Genomic DNA, 21579 nt, shown 5'->3' on the forward strand with positions numbered 1-21579 from the left:
TTATTGTTAGAAGATTTCTATTTTATATATAATAAATTGATAAATTATATTATATATATTGCACATATATATTTTTATATATACATATATAAAATAATTTTAATAGTTCAAAATTATTGAAATTATTATGCATACATTGTATCTTAGATTTCTATTCACAAATAATCGTTAACATTATTAAAATAATTTTCATTACATGTTCGTTGTAATAAATGTAATAAGAAAATAAACTTGTTATACTATTCGTACACTGCAAGTCATAAGATTGCTTTAGTAAAGTACTTTACGCATTATATTTCGTAATCGCGTTTCACATACACACTTTAAAGCGCGTTAAATATATCGAATAATAATATCATTTTAATTAAAGTATTTTACGTATTTTAGAATCACTCGATGTATGTACATATTTTAACGCGTCAAATTTTATCACATAGTATAATGCGTATTTGTGTCTGGCGCAAAAAGAAAGAAAGAGAGAGAAAGAGCATACTCGACCTTCTCCTTGACGTCACGCATTCCGTAGTAATAATAATAATAGTAATAAATAGTAGTAATAATTAAATAAAATAAAATAAAATTAAATTATATAAATAATATGTATTTATATATATTCTAATATAAATATATATAAAATATAACTTTTCAATCATTCAATAAAATCATTTAATTTTGTGCTTATATATATTACTCCACTATATGTATATACTAAAGTGAAAAAGGCTACGCGCTATTAATAATATGTAATACAACATATTAATATAAATCCATATTGTTTCATATTTTGAGTAATAATAACTCAGAAGAGAATTTTCGAGCGTTTTAAGATATATTACTGCTCGTGAAGTATATTGCCGATATCTATGTAAAATATTTTATTAATAAAAATTGAACTTTTGAGGATATTAGAAGACACATATTATCAATCGCGTACGAGTATGTCAATTGCATAATCGACATTAATTAACAGTAATCAATAAAGTTTCTTTTCCCAAAATTAAGTTGGTCGCACACGGTTTTTCATACTAAATCGAATACGAGACATTTAATTAACTATCATACTGGTTATGCAACTTGAAATTATGTGTGTTGTGTGCTACTATACGTCCTAGTATGCTAGTTTTGGTAATAGGTTTGGCGCTTTTTTTCACTATGTGATTTCTTGCTAGCTGTAAACGATAATAACGATAATAACTGTCAAAAACGCGAAAAATTAAAAGGAGTCGACAGGTCGGGCACGATCAAGCTCCGAAGAAAGAAAGATCAAAATCGGGATAAATGAACGATCGCGATCGCGATCGCGACGTATGTCAAAAATAATAGCGCGCTATGTGTCACTAAGGTCAAATGTTATTATTTTATGTCGGAGTCATTTTAGACGTACTTTAACACGTCAAGATTTATCGTAATATTATTACATATTATTTGTATTATTATTACGTATATTATCGTCGCGAGAAACGTGTACGGCGCGCTCGACCTCGAGGTGAACGAACGCAAGGCGCACATGCCGGCGCCGAAGTAAAAACACGTGCACACACTACGTCAGCCCAAGTCGGAATGAATGACTCACCGCTGTCACTAGTCGCGTACGCCGTGGTCTCCCCTCTCTTACCTCTTACTACGGAATGCGTGACGTCAAAGACAAGGTCGAGCATGCTCATTCTCCCCGCGGGAAGAGCGATACCTTCTTTGCGAAATATGTTCTTCTAATAACTCAGAAGTGAATTTTCGAGCATTTTAAAATACATTACTCCTCCTAAAGTACATTGCCAATATTTATATAAAATATTTTATTAATAAAAATTGAACTTTCAAGAATATTAGAAGACACATATTACTAATCGTGTACGAATATGTCAATTGCATAATTGGCATTAATTAACAGTAATTAATAAAGTTTCTCTTCCCGAAATTAGTGTATGAAACATATTCCGTTGTTAAAATTGTAACAAACTAAATAAGTGAATTAAACGTGTTAAACTAATGAATAATATTAGAATAATTAAGTAAAATAAAATAAAATAAAATTATTAATATGCATTTATATACATATATATATATAAAGTTACTGTAGAAGAATATAATATGTTGGATTATATGTTTTATATTTAAATAAATGTAGAGATATGTTTCCTATATATTTCGCATTAGCAATTATATATAACATTAAAAATTGAGAAAACACAACGATGAATTATATTCTCTCTCAATCTCTCTCTCTCTCTCTCTCTCTCTCTCTCTCTCTCTCTCTCTCTCTCTCTCTCTCTCTCTCTCTCTCTCTCTCTCTCTCTCTCTCTTTTAAAAAACAAACAATTTATTTTATATTATTTAATCTTATAAATTCTTATTATTAATAAAAAAATTTGATGCCAGACACTTTCTGTAACAACTAATCGTGATTCGAAAAGAAAAGCAAAATTACTTATCAAAATTAATTAACCGAGATCATTGTTGCAAGAGACTTTTATATATAACTATATTTATAATATAATTTTATTTTATTTAATTACTATAATTCTATTCATCAGTTGACTCATTTAATTCATCTATTTGTCGCTTTGAATTTACAATTTTAATAACAAGACGTGATATATTAATTTTGATATATTAATTTTGGGAAAAGAAACTATTAATTACTGTTAATTAATGCCGATTATGCAATTAACATATTCGTGCGCGATTAGTAATACGTGTCTTCAAATATCCTCGAAAGTTCAATTTTTATTAATAAAATATTTTACATAAATATCGATAATGTAGGTACTTTACGAGCAGTAATGTATCTTAAAACGCTCGAAAATTCGCTTCTGAATGATTAGAAAAACATATTTCGCAAAGAAGGTGTCGCTAAAATCCATGGGAAGAGCGATACCTTATTTGCACTGTAAATGCATTTATTTGCGTTTACTAATATGCGATTCATGTTAATAACTTTTGGGAAAAGCTGATCAGATAATAATCGTACAGCAATTTTATCCCGGCGTTATATTGGAAAGTACATTTTTGTACAGTATTTTGTATGTTTGGTAAGAAACTTATTACATTTTGTGTGTCTGCGTATTTTTAAGTGTTTTAATGTGTTATATATTCTTACGTTGAGTTGTTGAAGATGGACCGAAACATTCAAATAAATGCGTTCTTTTATTAAAAAGAATTTAAATTATTTGCGTTCTTTACACTCTGTGCTCCTATTGTCTTTCCTTTCTCCATGACGAAATCGTACAGCAATATTAGAACAGAAAGAAGCCTGAGGCTATAAATATACGGGCAACTTATTCTTAGCATGGATAAGGTATTATTAAAGATCGTTAATCTTGGGTAAATTTCATGACTGTCAAGTGGACTCAAAGGTAATAGAAGATTGATGACTGTATTACTGGCTGTTTGACAATTGATTGAAGAAAATTGCACGAGTTATTTATAAATTATACGAATATTTTATTCATTCAGCTACATTCTCAAAAATGCATAGACCTTTTATGTTGTTCTTTTATGTAGTTGAAGACTTTTATTATAATTGCGAGATCTTTAATTATTATATAAAAGTAGTAGGAGACATAAGATTTTAGAAAAATTTTTAAAAAGAGCAAATAACAAACGTTGTCTTTGTTTGGACTCTCATCAATGTCAAAAATTAAAAATAACGAATAGTTAGAAATGAAACAAAACAATCACACAAAATTAATAAAAAATTTACAAACGTAAAATAAAAAAATACTCAAAAAAATAATAAATGTTTTATTATATCAAATTACAGGTTTGTTATCAACAATGTACGACAAATATTAGTACAATAAAACCATTATTTTGTTGTTCTTACTACATAAAAGATCTATATATTTTTTAAAATAAAACAATAATTGGATGAGATTTACAAAAGCGCGCAGCGAGATTTTTTTCAGTCACGCTACATTCTGTAAGATCCATCGATCTTTAATATAAAATTATAATTTGAGTTTGGTTATAGTTTAATAAAATATTTACTTAAATATAAAGAAAAGGCTTAAGGGACAAGACAAATGGAGTTAGTATTTAAAAAATTTTTAATGTGCAACAACTTTAATTATTATATAAAAGTAGTAAGAGACATCAGATTTTACAAAAATTTTGAAAAAGAGCAAATAATAAACGTCTTTATTTGGACTCTCATCAGTGTCAGAAACCTTAAGTCGAATGAATAATCCATTTGTACATTTTTATAAAAGTAGATATTAGATACTTAGCGTCATAATAGTTTTATGAAAAGAAGCGACCGAAAAAAATTGTGAATGTAATGATGTAATAACGTTTTTAAACGGTCAGTACCATGAATGATACTTAAGCTTAAATAACACAAAGACAAAGATATATCCTAAAAAAATAATAAGTCAGAGAAAGGGAAAACCGAATTTATCACAGAGAGGACAATTCTCATCGCGAAGTTAATTTTTCACAGAAGAAAAAATCATAAAAAAAGATTTTATTAATGTAGATAATTTTCTTTATATCTATAAATAATATATAATTAGCATTATAAAATAAGAAAAATTTATGTTCCATTCTAGTCATAAATTTTTTACAGTTTTCATAGCAGCATATTAAATGTATTTAGATGTTTATGTGTTCAACACATTTTTCTTTAAGTTCTCAGATTATTTTTAAACTATTATTAGATTATTATTTATATTTTATTTCAGTTCGGTTTTTTTAAAGTGAAAATGCATTACGCACTCCTCGTCGATCGGTCTAGCGAGGGACTGTTAGACTTTTCGTCTATAAAAAGTGGTATACCCACTAAAAACCCTTATGTTTCTCAAAGTGCATTTTCTGAGGAGAAACCTTATATTTTGTAATACATTTATATACACAAATATGTATTATATGTGTGTTACACATAGAATTAATTATGTTATAAATATTTATTATAAAGTATGATATAAAATTTAATATAAAACATTTAACAAGAGAGTATATTATAAAATGTGTTACAAAATATATATTATATAAGTAATTTTATACTACACATAAAATTAATTATATATTTTACAATATATTTACAAAATATATATTTACAATATATTTTACAAAATAGGATACACAATTTATTACAACATATAATTTGAAATTTAATAGTATACAAAATAATTTATTACACGAAAATGTCCAATATACCTACGTCCAATATAAAATTTATTAGAAGCTTTTAGATCAAATGTAGCTGATAGTCTATCACTACCAAAAGAATTATTAATAAATTCTGATTACGTCTCTCTCAATTAAGAGAATCTGGAAATTTAATGAAATTTTGTGTTATTGTATGTGGTCTTTCAATTTCGTGTAATTTACAATTGAATTTTTTTACAATAGATACATAAATATAATGCAAACGTAATTTTATACAATAATATCTTATACAATCTTAATAAATATATAATGTGTACATAATTAAATTAAATTTTATTATAAATATAAATTTAATTTTTATCCAATAATCTTTTTTATAATTGTTTTTTTTTTCTTTTTTTATATATTATATTTTATGATTTATATATAATTTATATTTAATGATTTTTTTTTATTTCTCTGAAAAAATATTACATTATTTTTATATTTTTTCCCTTAAATTTAAATTTAATTTTAGAGCTTTAATTTTATAGCTTTAGAGTTAATTTTATTAAATTTTATTTTCTTTTCCAAAATCCTAATAGTCACAGCAGACCAAGTAGACCTCACTCTACTTACTGGTTACACTAGCAAAAATAGATAAAGCGATTTGGGGATCTTAATTGGGAATTCGCAGTAAGATTTAAGAAATCACGATCATATATATTTTTTACGCCTTTTCGCCAGTTAACCATTTTGACCACGTATTGTTATTTTCCAGCCAGTTGGACCTACCTTTGTTGCTCCTGGCTATAGTTATTTTAACTCGATTTCTACGAGCCAAGAATTGAGGAAGAAAAATAATTTCTTCTACTGCCGGTAATAATTATCACCGGCAAATAAGACGACTTATATTCATTTAGGATCGTGTAATATTATAATATAATCGTTTTGTAAATGCGTACTATTAGTCGTCGAAAGTTGCAAAAGATATATAACAAATATAATCATGTATATAAGGAAAAAATTATATTCTAAATGTAGACTTTATAAGCCTTCTTAATAGATATTCTTAATAAATAAGAATAATTTTTTACCGTGATATATTTTAAAACACCTTATTTATAATGAAATTAAAACTATTGTATATATTAATATATTATATATATTTAACTTGTCAAAATTTTAATAAATAGCAAATGTCCATTTGTAAAATTGCTTTTTTTTGTTATTGGGATTCATAATCTCAAATATTAAATAATAGATAAGAAAATATTCTATTCAGTATATATATTCTTACTTGCTAAGATTATCTGAAAGTACTCTTTAGAAGATTTCTCTCTTAAACTAATTGTAAAAAAATCTTCTTAATGTTTATTTTAAAGAAACATATTATAAAGTTAAATGAAATATTCTTAAGCTGAGAATATAATTTTTTCGGTGTATGTAAAATATATTAGCATGCATATCAATCCCTCTGTCGGCGGGTCATTAAACATTTGTATTTTTAAAATTGTTTTATAAAAATCTAATATATATAATTAAAATAAATATGTATGTCTTGCATAAAACTGGAATAAATTATATATTTTTATTTTTTTTAATATTTTTCTTTTTCTTTCAATTTTAATATACAAATGGTATATCTATTTTAACAAAAGTTAAAAAAAAAGTAAATGAAAAATGTAATATAAAATTTTCTCTTGGAATACGTACAAAAAGAAATTTTTTTATAATTTAAAATTGACCCAGAGTACGGCATGCATGCATTCCGCCGTCCGAGGGTTAAAGCAACGAATTATCTACAATCTACATCTTTATCTACAAGTCTATTAATCTACATCTACAAATCTCTACACAAATCCGTTGCTTTAAAATATAATAAAAGCTTTGTATCACTCACGGACGCTGATGTGCAACAGCGGAGTTGTTGATATTGAATATATACGTTGTCTGTAACATACAAATATAAGATATAAATTATAGCAGCGCTTAAAATAATTAATTCAAGAATTTATTATTATATATACTCATCAAATTAATATTATGTACTCATCAATTTTTATATTCAATGCGTACAATAATAAGCAGATATATAAATATCGAATAATTATATAATTAAAAAAAAGAACAATTTTTTAAATAAATAGACTTTTATAAGATTTATGTAAAAGTCTTTATCTCTGAGATTCTCTTGTTGAAATCAATCAACTAAATAAACTGAATTAAATCATATATGTGATTTATAATAATTAATATACAAATTATATTTACCCTAAGGTTGCTCCGCCGGTGCAGGATGTCTCTCCTAGGGCTTCTCCTCCTCTAAGATTGTAAGAAACGTCAAAAACTATGGTTTTATACGCGCGATATACTTTTTTTAATTTGTTGAAATCGCGCAATATTTTAAACCGTACAAAAGTAAAAACGCGCGATAGTTTGACGGCACTCCCGCACTTTTACGCGCGATACTTTGACGGCACTCCCGAATCTCGAAACGATCGAAAATCCCATTTTATCACGCGCGAGAATCATACTTGGAGTCGACAGGTCGGGCACGATCAAGCTCCGAAGAAAGAAAGATCAAAATCGGGATAAATGAACGAAAACACGATCGCGATCGCGACGAATGTCAAAAATAATAGCGCGCTATGTGTCATTAAGGTCGAATGTTATTATTTTATTTCGGAATCATTTTAGATGTATTTTAACACGTCAAGATTTATCGTAATATTATTACATATTATTTGTATTATTATTACGTATATTATCGTCGCGAGAAACGTGTACGGCGCGCTCGACCTCGAGGTGAACGAACGCGAGGCGCACGTGCCGGCGCCGGAGTAAAAACACGTGCGCGCACTACGCCCGCCGGAGTAAGAATGAATAACTCATGGCTGTCACTAGTCACGTACGCCGTACGCGCCGGGCTCCCCTCTCTTACTATGGAATGCGTGACGTCAAAGACAAGGTCGAGTATGCTCATTCTCTCTCTCTCTCTCTCTCTTTCTCTCTCTCTCTCTCTCTCTCTCTCTCTCCTCACGCCAGCAATAACAAATACGCACTGTACTACGTGATACAATTTAACGCGATGAAATATATACAATCAAATGATTCTAAAATACATGTAAAATTCCTTAACTAAAATGATATTATTATTCGATTTAATGCGATATATTTAAAATACATGAAACGCGATTACGAAATGTGTAAAATACATTAACGAAAGCAATCTTATAACATTTGCCGTATAACTGTTTAATGATTTCTTTATTATATTCGTTGAAAATTATATCAATGATGTGAACAATTATTTGTAAAATTATTTATAAAAAATAGAAATTTATATTATAGGTACCGGCATATATTTATAGACGTATTATAATTAAATATAAATTAATAATGAAAAATATGTACAAATTTATTGCCTGTACTTATTACATTTACTAATATGTATAACTCTATGTAATTATAGAAATTTGTCATATTATATATTAAATAAATATTCTCTCTTTTATCGTAACTATTTAATTAATCATTTATATAAATTACTTATCAAAATTAATTAATCGAGATCATTGTTGCAAGAGACTCATATATAAGTATATTTATAATATAATTTTATTTTATTTAATTACTGTAATTTTATACATCTATTGACTCATTTAAGTCATCTATTTGTCGCTTTGAATTTACGAATTTTCGAGCGTTTTTAAAATACATTACTGCTCATGAAGTACATTGCCAATATTTATATAAAATATTTTATTAATAAAAATTGAACTTTCGAGGATATTTGAAGACACGTATTACTAATCGCGCACGAATATGTTAATTGCATAATCGGCATTAATTAACAGTAATTAATAAAGTTTCTTTTCCCGAAATTAATATATCAAACGTCTTGTTATTAAAATTGTAAATTCAAAGCGACAAATAAATGAATTAAATGAGTCAACTGATGAATAGAATTATAGTAATTAAATAAAATAAAATTATATTATAAATATGTATTTATATATTATAAATATAGTTATATATAAAAGTCTCTTGCAACAATGATCTCGGTTAATTAATTTTGATAAGTAATTTTGCTTTTCTTTTCGAATCACGATTAGTTGTTACAGAAAGTGTCTGGCATCAAATTTTTTTATTAATAATACAAGAATTTATAAGATTAAATAATATAAAATAAATTGTTTGTTTTTTAAAAGAGAGAGAGAGAGAGAGAGAGAGAGAGAGAGAGAGAGAGAGAGAGAGAGAGAGAGAGAGAATATAATTCATCGGTGTGTTCTCTCAGTTTTTAATGTTATATATAATTGTTAATGCGAAATATATAGGAAACATATCTCTACATTTGTTTAAATATGTACCATATAATCCCACATATTATATCATCTCTCATCTTTTAATCACAAGAATGTTAATCCATTAAAATTACTTTTAAACTAATAAAATGTAAAGTGGAAGTTAGATTAAAATGATACACATCATAATTCAAATAATTTTTATTGTATCGCGAAAGTTACGATAACTTTAAAATTATGTTTTCAATAAGACGTATAACTGATCGTGGACAGCATTACTAATCTTTATACATATTGTTTTATTAATAAAAGTCAGAAAGACGAACTTTCGAGAATGTTAAATACACATATTACTAATCGCGCACAAGTATGCCAACTGCATAATTGACGTTAATTAGTAGCAATTAATAAAGTTTTCTCTTTTCCCGAAATTAATATATCAAACGGATTCTGTTGTTAAAATTGTAATAAACCAAATAGGTGAATTAAACGTGTCAAACTGTTGAATAAAATTATAATAATTAAATAAAATAAAATTATACTAAATACATATAAATAATATATATTTATATATATTCTAATATAAATATAACTTTTCAATCATTCAATAAAATTATTTAATTTTGTGCTTATATATATATTACTTCACTATATGTATATACTAAAGTGAAAAAGGCTACGCGCTATTAATAATATGTAATAAAATATATTAATATAAATCCATATTGTTTCATATTTTGAGTAATAATAACTCAGAAGCGAATTTTCGAGCGTTTTAAGATACATTACTGCTCGTGCAGTATATTGCCGATATCTACGTAAAATATTTTATTAATAAAAATTGAACTTTTGAGGATATTAGAAGACACATATTATCAATCGCGTACGAGTATGTCAATTGCATAATCGACATTAATTAACAGTAATCAATAAAGTTTCTTTTCCCGAAATTAAGCTGGCCGCACACGGTTTTTCATACTAAATCGAATACTAGACATTTAATTAACTGTCTGTATCATACTGGTTATGCAACTTGAAATTATGTGTGTTGTGTGCTACTATACATCCTAGTATGCTAGTTTTGGTGCTTTTTTTCACTACGTGATTTCTAGCTGTAAACGATAATAACGATAATAACTCTCAAAAACGCGAAAAATTAAAATAACCTATATTTTGGCTTTACACATGCAGATTTTTTTACGTATTGGATTAATATTTTAGTTATATAATTTCTGGTGATTTCAAATTCTTCAAGATTCTAAAATTTCTCTAGATAATAGTAGGCAATCGTAATGCGAAATAAATTCTGTCATAAATAAAATGGTTATCTGACATACATTATTCACCACCATTGATAATATATGTGTCTTCTAATATCCTCGAAAGTTCAATTTTTATTAATAAAATATTTTACATAGATATCAGCAACGTACTTCACGAGCAGTAATGTATCTTAAAACGCTCGAAAATTCGCTTCTGAGTTATTATTACTCAAAATATGAAACAATATGGATTTATATTAGTATGTTTTATTACATATTATTAATAGCGCGTAGCTATTAATAATAGTTACATATTATTAATAGTGCGTATTTGTTATTATCTTGCGCGAGGAGAGAGAGAGAGAGAATGAGCATACTCGACCTTGTCTTTGACGTCACGCATTCCATAGTAAGAGAGGGGAGACCGCCGCGTACGTGACTAGTGACAGCCATGAGTCATTCATTCTTTCTCTGGCGGGCGTAGTGCGCGCACGTGTTTTTACTCCGGCGCCGGCACGTGCGCCTCGCGTTCGGTCACCTCGAAGTTGAGCGCGCCGTACACGTTTCTCGCGACGATAATATACGTAATAATAATACGAATAATATGTAATAATATTACGATAAATCTTAACGTGTTAAAATACATCTAAAATGATTTCGAAATAAAATAATAACATTCAACCTTGGTGATATATAGCGCGCTATTGTTTTTGACATTCGTCTCGGCTCTCGGCCTCATCGCGATCACGGTTGTGTTTTCGTTCATATTTCCTGATTTCGATCACGAAATTATGTTGTCGGGGATCGTATTTGATGCCGACTAACTGGGATTCTCTCAGCGTTGCTTTCTAGTGAAAAATGATTGATCGAAGAAGATTTCAAATCGATGTCGTTCATCAGCGTATGATTTATGCTTGGTAAAGATGTTCAATCAAATTGATAAATGTTCAGATTGTTGAACATTCATGAACATTCTTGATCCGTCTACCAGCTCTATGACGTATCATGTGGACTGTCTGTATGATAGACACATATCCTCATCCGAAATCGTGCCTAATGAGTTTGAGTCCCATAGTTATCCTTAGAGTAAATATTATTATTTGTATATTAATTATTATAAATCATGTACATGAATTAATTTGATTTATTTAATTAAATGATTTTAAGTAGAGAGATTCAGAGAGAAAAACTTTTAAATAAATTCTATTAAAGTTTTTATTTAAAAAATAGTTTTTTTAGAATTTATAAAAATATTTTATATTTATCTGCCTATTTATACATATCAAATATAAAATTGATGAGTACAATAATAATTTCTTGAATATAATTATTTTAAATGTTGTTATAATTTGAATTTTATATTTGTTTGTTACAGACAACGTAGCTTTAATATCGACAACTCCGTTGTTGTGCATCAGTATCGGTGAATGATAAAAAGCTTTTATTATATTTTAAAGCAACGGATTTGTAAATGTAGATGTAGATAGAGATGTAGATAAATCCATTGCTTTAACCCTCAGACGGCGAGGTAGTTGCGTGCATAGCGGACTCTGGGTCAATTTTAAATTATAAAAAAATTTCTTTTTGGACCTATTATATATTTCAAGAGAAAATTTTATATTATCTTTTTTTATTTATTTTTTTTTAACTTTTGTTAAACTGGATATACTATATAAAAATTGAAAAAAAGGAAAAATATTTAAAAAATAAAAATATATAAGTTTTATTCCAATTTTACGCAAGACATACATGAAATATTTATTTGAATTATATATATTATGAGAATATTTTAATAATTTTAATTATATATATATATATTATGAATTGTATAAAACAGTTTTAAAGATACAGATGTCTAATGACTGATGAGGGGTTGATATGTATGCTAATATATTTTACACACCGAAAAAATTATATTTTCAGTGTAAGAATGTTTCACTTATCTTTGTAATATCTTTTTTTAAAATAAACGTCAAAAAGATCTTTTTTGTTTAAGAGAGAAATCCTCTAACGGCTGCATCTGATCTGGAGAATGGAACAACATCGGGCTCAATTAGATGAAATGTCGATGGAGCAATTAAGGGAAGAAGTTCTTCGTTATCGTTTACCTTTGATTCCGGATAGAGAGAGGCTCCTGGATTCAATAGTGTCGCACTTAGAGAGACATGGACCCGTGGGAGACCTGCTGGGAACGGAACAGCGACCCAGCCAGGAAAGAATGGACGAGAGCGACGATTTGCCGGTGACCGCTGAGAGGCTGCGTCAGGTACTCACGGCGGTGACGACGGATATGTCCCGCTACCAGCAAGAGATGCAGCAGCAGCAACAGCAATTTTTATTGGAACAACAGAGGGAAGCAGCCAGGCAGCAGCAGCAATTCCTACAGCAGCTGATGCAACTACTAGGGCTGAGGAGAGAGGAAGTTCCGGCGCGGGCGGTGACGTCCAGAGAGACTTGTTCGTTGCCGGTGGTGAATAAGGAGCCGTTGGCGAATCCGTCTGTCGAGGTTGAGTCCCTTTCCGGCGACGTCCGTGCAGTCCTCGATAGGATGGAGGGTCTGCCAACAGGAAATGCGGTGCAGTGGCTACACAAATTCCGGAATTCGGAGGTACGGACTTCTACAAGGTGATGCAAACGGTGGAGGCCAGGAGGTGGATCCAGGGAAAGGAGAGGTTTGATCAATAGATCCATAGATAAAGTGGCATTGATGCATCTCCTCGATTTGTCAGTCAGGGATACTATAAACTTTTTAATTGGCGGCATCGCTCAGAGCTCACTCTGGGTGGTAGCGTTGTCGGTGAAGTCGAAGACCCTGGAAGAGTTTTTAAATACTATGAGACAAGTAGCTGAAGGAATTTCAAATGCAGATAAGAAGCAGTCCGCAGCGACCGGGGCGCAGAAAGCGAAGGATGCAGTGTGCCAGAATTGCGGAAAAAGAGAGCATACTCACAAGAATTGCAGGGGAGACACGACGTGCTTCTACTGCAAGGAGAAGGGTCATCGTCAGTTTGGCTGTTCCAGCCTAAAGCGGAAAGGTGCGAAAGCGAAGTCACCAGAACAACCCTCCACGATCCTTGCAGCAGCGAGCATCTCCTCGAAGACGACGACGTCGAGCGCAGTAGCAACTGTGCAACAGGTGCGACCTAAGTTAGAAGTAGGAAATCCATTCATTAAAATAATTAAATCAAGTAACGTGTGATATATCAGCGTTAATTGATACCGAAAGTCCGGTTTCATTTGTTAAATATAATGTTATTAAGAAATTTATTGAGCCGAACGAATATAAATTATTACTGGCAAATAAGAAATTTGTTAATTTGAGTAATCAAATCAACCGTTGAATATAATAAAAGTTAGGAGTCATTAGAGCGATAATTTCAATCGAACAATTAAAAGTAGAATTTTCGGGGGGGTGTTGTTCCGAAAGGGCAACCCCTCCGATTTTGATAAACTTATTCATCGATTTACTTTTTTAGTCATCGATATATTACGGTCTATGATTTCTACTTCAGAATAAAGTTATTTATCACGCTGTTTTTGTAATTTGTATTATGTTTTCGATGTACATATTTTATTTTTTACATTATTTTCAATTTCTTAAATATATTTATTGTTTGTTGTTGTTTCAGTGTAATGAGAACATTTCTCTAATAAAATTAATTTTCTTTTATTTTTAGGGATCGTGACAATCTGGCGGACGGCTCGGAGCGGGACTCCCCCTGGAATTGTCAGGGTGGCAGGTGGTGGTGGCCGCAGACCCCCTCACCACTATTATCAAACACCTACGCACCTCCAAAAGAAGCCTTCACAATGGTTAAGTTAGGTTACACATTCAGTATCTGTATCATCATCTCCTGGCACATATTATTCCTTTCTTGCGTTGTTGCATTAAATAAGAATTTAATGAAGTGTTTTTTCGCTTCTTTCATGCGCATCGTTTGTCTCAGAGAGAAGTGCGTAAAAGCGTTTCGTCGCACGGCGAAATGCCACAAAACTGGTTTCATTTATTGAAAGTACGAAATTATTTTCTCGAGAGAATGCTGGAATCGCGTATTACGCGCACACGGACGTGTGCGAGTTGATTAATTGATCAGTAGCTTTTATACTCGACCGAAAACACCATAAAGTTAATTATTTTAAATTATTGCTCCAGCTTTCGGTATTTTATATCCCCTATAACGATCTCAGCCGAATGGAGGAATTTATCGACGCGTTCGTCTGTTATTCCCGAGATGGTAATTTTATATATATCAAGCTATCTATAAAATATCTTCGTAGGTTGTATTAAAAATATAAGTAATTTATACAAGCGTTAAAAATTGATTAGTATTAATGGAATGTATATTATATTTTACAATATCTGATACAAGATCGATAGCTTGTTAGAATAACTGTTTGTTATGTTTTCAATAATATGAGATTTTATATAAAGTCATAATATTTAAATGTATCTCTTTATACACAAATCTACTATATAATATTTTAAAATATTGCAAACTTTGCGATGCAAATTGCTATACGTAATTATCGTGATATTCGTTAACGACAGTGCTAAAAAATCTAAATACATTTAATCTGCGCACAAATAGAACGATGGCGCAGATACGCTATTAATAATGATATTCAGATTGCTCTTATACTATAAAAACTATAAACATGACGATAATGATTTGGGAAAGTGAGCGCTCTCATAATCATAATAATTCGGAACAACACCCTTTTCGGACGAATTTTATATTTATTATTGTAATCACTGTGTGTATGTAAATATAACATACAAAATATATTAAAGTGTTCTTTCAAAAAATGCAATAACAAATTTAATATAAGGATACCAATTATCCTTGATTATCTTAGCCTTATTATACATATATAAAAAAAGTACATATATTTTGTTTTAAAGCAAAATTTGCATATACATATATATTATTTATAACGAATTTGTAATTTTAAAAGAAAGAAAAATCACCTTGTGTATTGAAGCCTGCAATAAATTTTTATCTTACTTTTATTGTTCTACTTTGTTCATTTATATAATCAAAGTTATGAATTTATTTTATCACAACATACAATGATAAATAAAATATTCTCAAAAAATATCTTATATATAAATTCCGATATACATATAACTTATTAGTTATCATAATAAAACAAAAATCGGAAACAATTAAGAAACAATTAACAAAATAAATGCGCTCATCAGCGAATCAACTCTTAATGAGAATATCTCCTTGAACATCTTGGTTCTTCATCTTTTTGCGAAGAGCGCGTCCCCTAATGTGTGTGTGTGTGTGTTGAGCATTATTTTCGTCACTAACTACACTGCGCCCGTCTCACACATGAAACGTAACCCATTTATAACTCCGATAATTAGAATATGTGGCGGATATCCGGTCGTATGTGATTCAATGCCGAGCGTTTTTAATGTTGCCTCCACGAATTTGTCCGGCGAAGGCGCCATCCAAGTTGGTCTCCTGTGGAACAGAAAAAAAGGTAGGAAAAACACAGATATTGGTTATCGTGAGAGAGCCAAAAATAAAATTCTCTCACGAATCGCCACGTGGATGACTCTTACTTGATTTTTGACATTTTCGTTGCCACAGCTCCCGGTAGAATGCATTGGACGATGATACCTCTCGGTGCCGCTTCCGTGGTTAAATCGACACTAAGTTTACCGATATACGCGCGCGCGCTTTGCTGGCAGCATAAACGGCCAGATAAGGGCACGGTATAGCCGCGGCCGACGAACTGACATTGATAAGAACTCCTTTTCTTCTTTCCATCATACCAGGTAGCACCGCTCTCGCAACTCTGGTCACGCCGGCTACATTGAGTTGCAATATTTTTGCAAGCACTTCCTCCGAGACACTTGTAAACAGCTCGGGGTGATTGTAGCACCGGCGTTATTAACAAGAACACCCATCTGGTGAAATATGTTTTATGATTATTCCCCTTCGCGTCTTTTTATTATATTATAGAGCAATAATTTTTTTTTAAGAGAACATTTTTTTATGTCTTCTTTCTATTTAAAAAGGGCCAATTTTTTTCTTATCCTTCTTTATTTAACAATATTTCTCTTTTAAACATTCCTCTTAAGATTCGTTTAAAATATGTAAAAAAATTATATAAAATTCTCTAAGTTTATATAAAATTCTCTTACGTCTAAGTCCTGTGTCGCTTTAGCAATTTCTGCGTAGACCACCTGACCTTCTGTTAAATTGACCTCTATTATGCGGGTTTCCACTCGATATTCCTGCTCGATCTCAGCGGCTACGTCCTTGAGCCTCGACATAGATCGCGAGATCAGAACGATATCCAAACCCTTTTTAGCAAACGCCTTGGCAAACGCTTTTCCAAGTCCATCTGTTGCACCGGTGACCACTGTCCATCTTCCTTGCGTTCGTACGTCGATTCCAAGTCCGAGATTCGGAGCGATTAACTTTTTTTATGCCAAAATCCCGAGCTTTACAAAGATTCTCAATGACTCAAACTGACGATCGCTATTATCACCAGAAATAACTTCTGCCACCAGATTAACGCCATTCTATAATAAAATAACAAGTAAAAATGTTAATAGAATTAATTTAATTAATTTTATTTATTTAATTTTATTTATCGAGTAATATAATTAGCCAAGTATAATAAAAAAATATAATATATGTATACAGGGTGTCCGGTCGCGAATGCCCCATAGCTCAAGGGCAGATAGAGCAAGTCAAACTGAACATAAAAGAGAAAACTTTGTTCTCTCTTTTTCTTTCTTCGATAGAAAAAAACAAACACACGTAATATATAGAAATAATTAAATAGTATTATATATATATATATACAACGAAAGAGAGAGTATTTATTTAATATATTATGATAAATTTCTATAATAACATAGAGTTATTAATATTCAGTAAATATATTCATACACAGTAAATTTCTAACATATTTTTTTTATTTACATTCAGTTATGTCTAATAAATATACTTATGAGTATGTCCATAACTCCGCCAGTGGAAATAGTTTATCTAGGACCACTGCCAGTCCCAAGCCTGGATAAAGGAGGAGGGTTTGTGCCATGGGCTGATTCCCCATCCACAGTAAAAAGGAATCTTGTCGCGAATAAGTAATATCTATTCTTTTCTCTCTTTCTTTTTCTTTCTCTGATAGAAAAAAAACAAACGTAATGTATATGAATAATTAAATAGTTACGAAAGAGAGAATATTTATTTAATATAATATGACAAATTTCTATAATAACATAGAGTTATATTTAGTAAAATATAATAAACATAGGCAGTAAATTTGCACACATTTTTTATTACTGATTTATATTTAATTATTATACATCTATAAATATATGCATGTATCTATAATATAGATTTCTATCATTTTTACTAATAATTGTTCACATCATTGATATAATATTCAACAAATATAATAAAAAAATCGTTATACAGTTATACAGAAAAGACATAAGATTGGTTTCGTTAAAGTATTTATTTTACACATTTCGTATAATCGCGTTTCATGTATTTTAAATTTATCACGTTAAATCGAACAGCAATATTATTAGTTAAGGAATTTTACATAGATTTTAGAATTACTTGATTGTACATATTTTAACGTGTAAAATTTTATTATGTAGTATAGTACGTATTTGTCATTGTCTGGCGCGAGGAGAAAGAGAAAGAGAGAGAAAGAGCATACTCGACCTTCACCTTGACGTCACGCATTCCGTAGTAAGAGAGGGGAGACCGCCGCGTACGTGACTAGTGACAGCCATGAGTCATTCATTCTTTCTCTGGCGGGCGTAGTGCGCGCACGTGTTTTTACTCCGGCGCCGGCACGTGCGCCTCGCGTTCAGTCACCTTGAGGTCGAGCGCGCCGCACACGTTTCTCGCGACGATAATACGTAATAATAATACGAATAATATTTAATAATATTACGACAAATATTAACGTGTTAAAATACATCTAAAATGATTCCGAAATAAAATAATAACATTCGACCTTGGTGACATATAGCGCGCTATTGTTTTTGACATTCATCTCGGCTCTCGATTTCGTCGTGATCGCGGTCGTGGTTTCATTCATATTTCCTAATTTCGATCACGAAATTATATTGTCGGGGATTGTATTTGATGCCGACTAACTGGGATTCTCTCAGCGTTGCTTTCCAATGAAAAATGATTGATTGAAGAAGATATCGTTTATAGGCGTTTTTTCAATCGTCATTTCTTACTGGGCAACAACGTTTACACGCCTCAGTATCGCGGCTGAGGTGATGGCGGACACGTAAATAGATGTAGGTTCATGTATAGAGAGATACATATTCGTGCGGTTAATATTTACAATGAGCTAACGCTCGATCGGTTGTTGAGAGCACGGTCTGTTTCGGCAACGAGTTTCGGTCCTAACCGATTAGAGGTCGATCAATCGTTGGAATAAATCGTTAATAGACCCCTTTTCTTGCACCGTCTACTAGCAATACGTATTGTATTGAGGACGTCGACTCGAGAAAAATTAGATCATGATTTACGCTCGGTAAAGATGTCCAATCCAGTTGATAAATGTTCAGATTGTTGAACATTTATGAAATGGATGTTCCTCTTGATCCGTCTACTAGCTCTATGACGTATCATGTGAATTATCGCGCGTAAAAAGTGCGGGAGTGCCGTCAAACTATCGTGCGTTTTTACTTTTGTACGGTTTAAAATATTGCGCGATTTTACTTTTGTTCAATTTAAACAAATTAATAAAAGTATACCGCGCGTATAAAACAATAGTTCCTGACAACTCTGACATCTGAGAGGAGGAAGAGGCCTAGGAGAGGCATCCTGCACCGGCGGAGCAACCCTAGGGTAAATATTATTATTTATATATTAATTATTATAAATTATTTATACGAATTAATTTGAGTTATTTATTTAAATGATTTTAACAAGAGAGATTCAAAGAGAAAAACTGTTAAATAAATCTTATCAAAATTTTTATTTAAAAAATAGTTTTTTTTAGAATTTATAAAAATATTTTATATTTATTTATACATATCGAATATAAAATTGATGAGTACAATAATAATTTCTTGATTATAATTATTTTAAACGTTGTTATAATTTGCATTTTATATTTGTTTGTTACAGACAACGTAGCTTCAGTGTCGGCAACTCCGCTGTTGCGCATCATTGTCGGTGAGTGATAAAAAGATTTTATTTTAAAGCAACGGATTTGTGTAAAAATTCGTAGATTTCAGATGGAGACGTAAATTGTAGATAAATCCGTTACTTTAATCCTCAGACAACAGGATAACCGCGTGCATAACGAACTCCTTTCAATTTTAAATAAAAAAAAAAATTATTTTTGTATTTTTTATCTTATTTCAAGATAAAATTTTATATTAAATTTTTTATTCATTTTTTTAACTTTTATTAAAATAGATATATAGATATATAGATAATGTAGACATATTATTTGTATACAAAAATTGAAAGAAAAGAAAAATATTTTAAAAATAAGAATATAGGTATAGTATTATTCTAATTTTAGGCAAGACACATATGCATGAAATTTTTATTTATTTCAATGATATGTACGTATATTGAGTTTTATAAAACATTTTAAAGATACAGATGTTTAATAACCTGTCGACTGAGGTAACATGCATGCTAATATATTTTACATACACGAAAAAAAATGTTCTTATTTTGACAATATCTGTAGTCTCAAAATGTAAATCTTGAAATGAGATTATATTGCGTTAAACAAAGAAAATTTGCTTGAATGAAGACATTTTATATAGTTCAACTAAGAAAAATATATTCTTGTTATTTAAAAGTACTTTTCTTGAATGGAGAGAAAAAAATGTTGGATAGAAAATAACACATGTTCAAATCAAAGATTATAATTTTCTTAGAGTTAAAATAATTATTTTATTCTTGAAATGACAATTATAGTATTAAAATAAGATTATAATATTGTTAAAATTTAAGATTTTTAAATTCTTCTAAGATTATAAATTGTTATGTATATATATGAAATAAACGAACGCGTTCATATGAGTATATACGTATAAGTTTTGATTTGATACTTACTTGTACTTTTCTCTGTGTATATACTCCAAAAAAATTATATTCTTAAAAATATTTTACTTATCTTTATAATATATATCTTTCTTTAAAATAAGTGTCAAACATTTTTTTTCTTCTTCTTAAATCTTCTTATCGTTAATTTAAGAAAGAAATCTAAAGAGTAAAGTAGTTTTAGATATTCTTAACATGTAAGAATATATACTGAATGGAATATTTTCTTACCATTATATTATTTAATATTTGGATTATTAATCTTAATGATGAAACAAAAAATAATTTTACAAATAAAGATTTGCTACTTGTTAAAACTTTGACAAGTTAAATATATACATAGTTTTACTTAATTTATAAATAAGATATTTTAAAAAATATTACGTAAAATAGAAAATATTCTTATTTATTAAGAGGATTTTTAAAGTACATATATATATTTCGAGAATACAATTTTTTTGATATTTACATGATTATATCTTTTGCGACTTTTGACGACTGAATAACATACGCTTCTACAAAACGATGTGATATCGTACGATTAAACAAATATAAGTCGTCTTATTTGCCGGCGATAATAATTAACCGGCAGTAGGAAAGAATTATTTTTCTTCCTCTATCTCTGGCTTGTAGAAATCGAGTCAGAATGGGTATAGCCAGGAACAACAAAGGTAGGTCCAACTGGCTAGAAAATGTGGACAAATATTGATCACAATGTATAAAAGATATACATATATACGTGATTGCGAATACTCAATTAAGAAGAAATAATAAATTCGGGAAACTTTTATTTTCGTAAAATTTAGTAAAATGTCGCAAATATCACAAAAACTCTTTTACATATATTAAAAATTA

General features: G+C 29.7%; 1 protein-coding gene and 1 pseudogene across 5 annotated transcripts; one reads left to right on the top strand and one right to left on the bottom strand.

Moving 5' to 3' along the window:
• Positions 1-11519: 11519 nt before the first annotated feature.
• On the top strand, positions 11520-14544 carry LOC140665155 (uncharacterized). Of its 5 annotated transcripts, none has more exons than XR_012046561.1 (3): positions 11520-11571; positions 12651-13790; positions 14332-14544. XR_012046561.1 is itself a non-coding variant. In XM_072890910.1 (2 exons), exon 1 carries the CDS (start codon positions 12687-12689, stop codon positions 13281-13283), a length of 597 nt encoding a protein of 198 aa, XP_072747011.1. In that variant the 5' UTR covers positions 12574-12686; the 3' UTR covers positions 13284-13326; positions 13522-13539. The 5 variants fall into 5 exon arrangements, 1 of the variants encoding a protein (XP_072747011.1); XR_012046560.1 differs by having other exon boundaries at positions 11539-11740; positions 12635-13790; XR_012046562.1 differs by lacking the exon at positions 11520-11571 and adding an exon at positions 12522-12578.
• Positions 14545-15861: 1317 nt separating this feature from the next.
• On the bottom strand, positions 15862-17197 carry LOC140664489 (very-long-chain 3-oxoacyl-CoA reductase-like; annotated as a pseudogene).
• Positions 17198-21579: the final 4382 nt, after the last annotated feature.

The sequence above is a fragment of the Anoplolepis gracilipes genome, chromosome 4, assembly GCF_047496725.1.
Source record: "Anoplolepis gracilipes chromosome 4, ASM4749672v1, whole genome shotgun sequence".
NCBI classification, from domain to species: domain Eukaryota; kingdom Metazoa; phylum Arthropoda; class Insecta; order Hymenoptera; family Formicidae; genus Anoplolepis; species Anoplolepis gracilipes.

Coding starts and splice junctions, on each gene's coding strand:
- LOC140665155 (XM_072890910.1), top strand. CDS start 12,687: ATGGAACAACATCGGGCTCAATTAGATGAAATGTCGATGGAGCAATTA.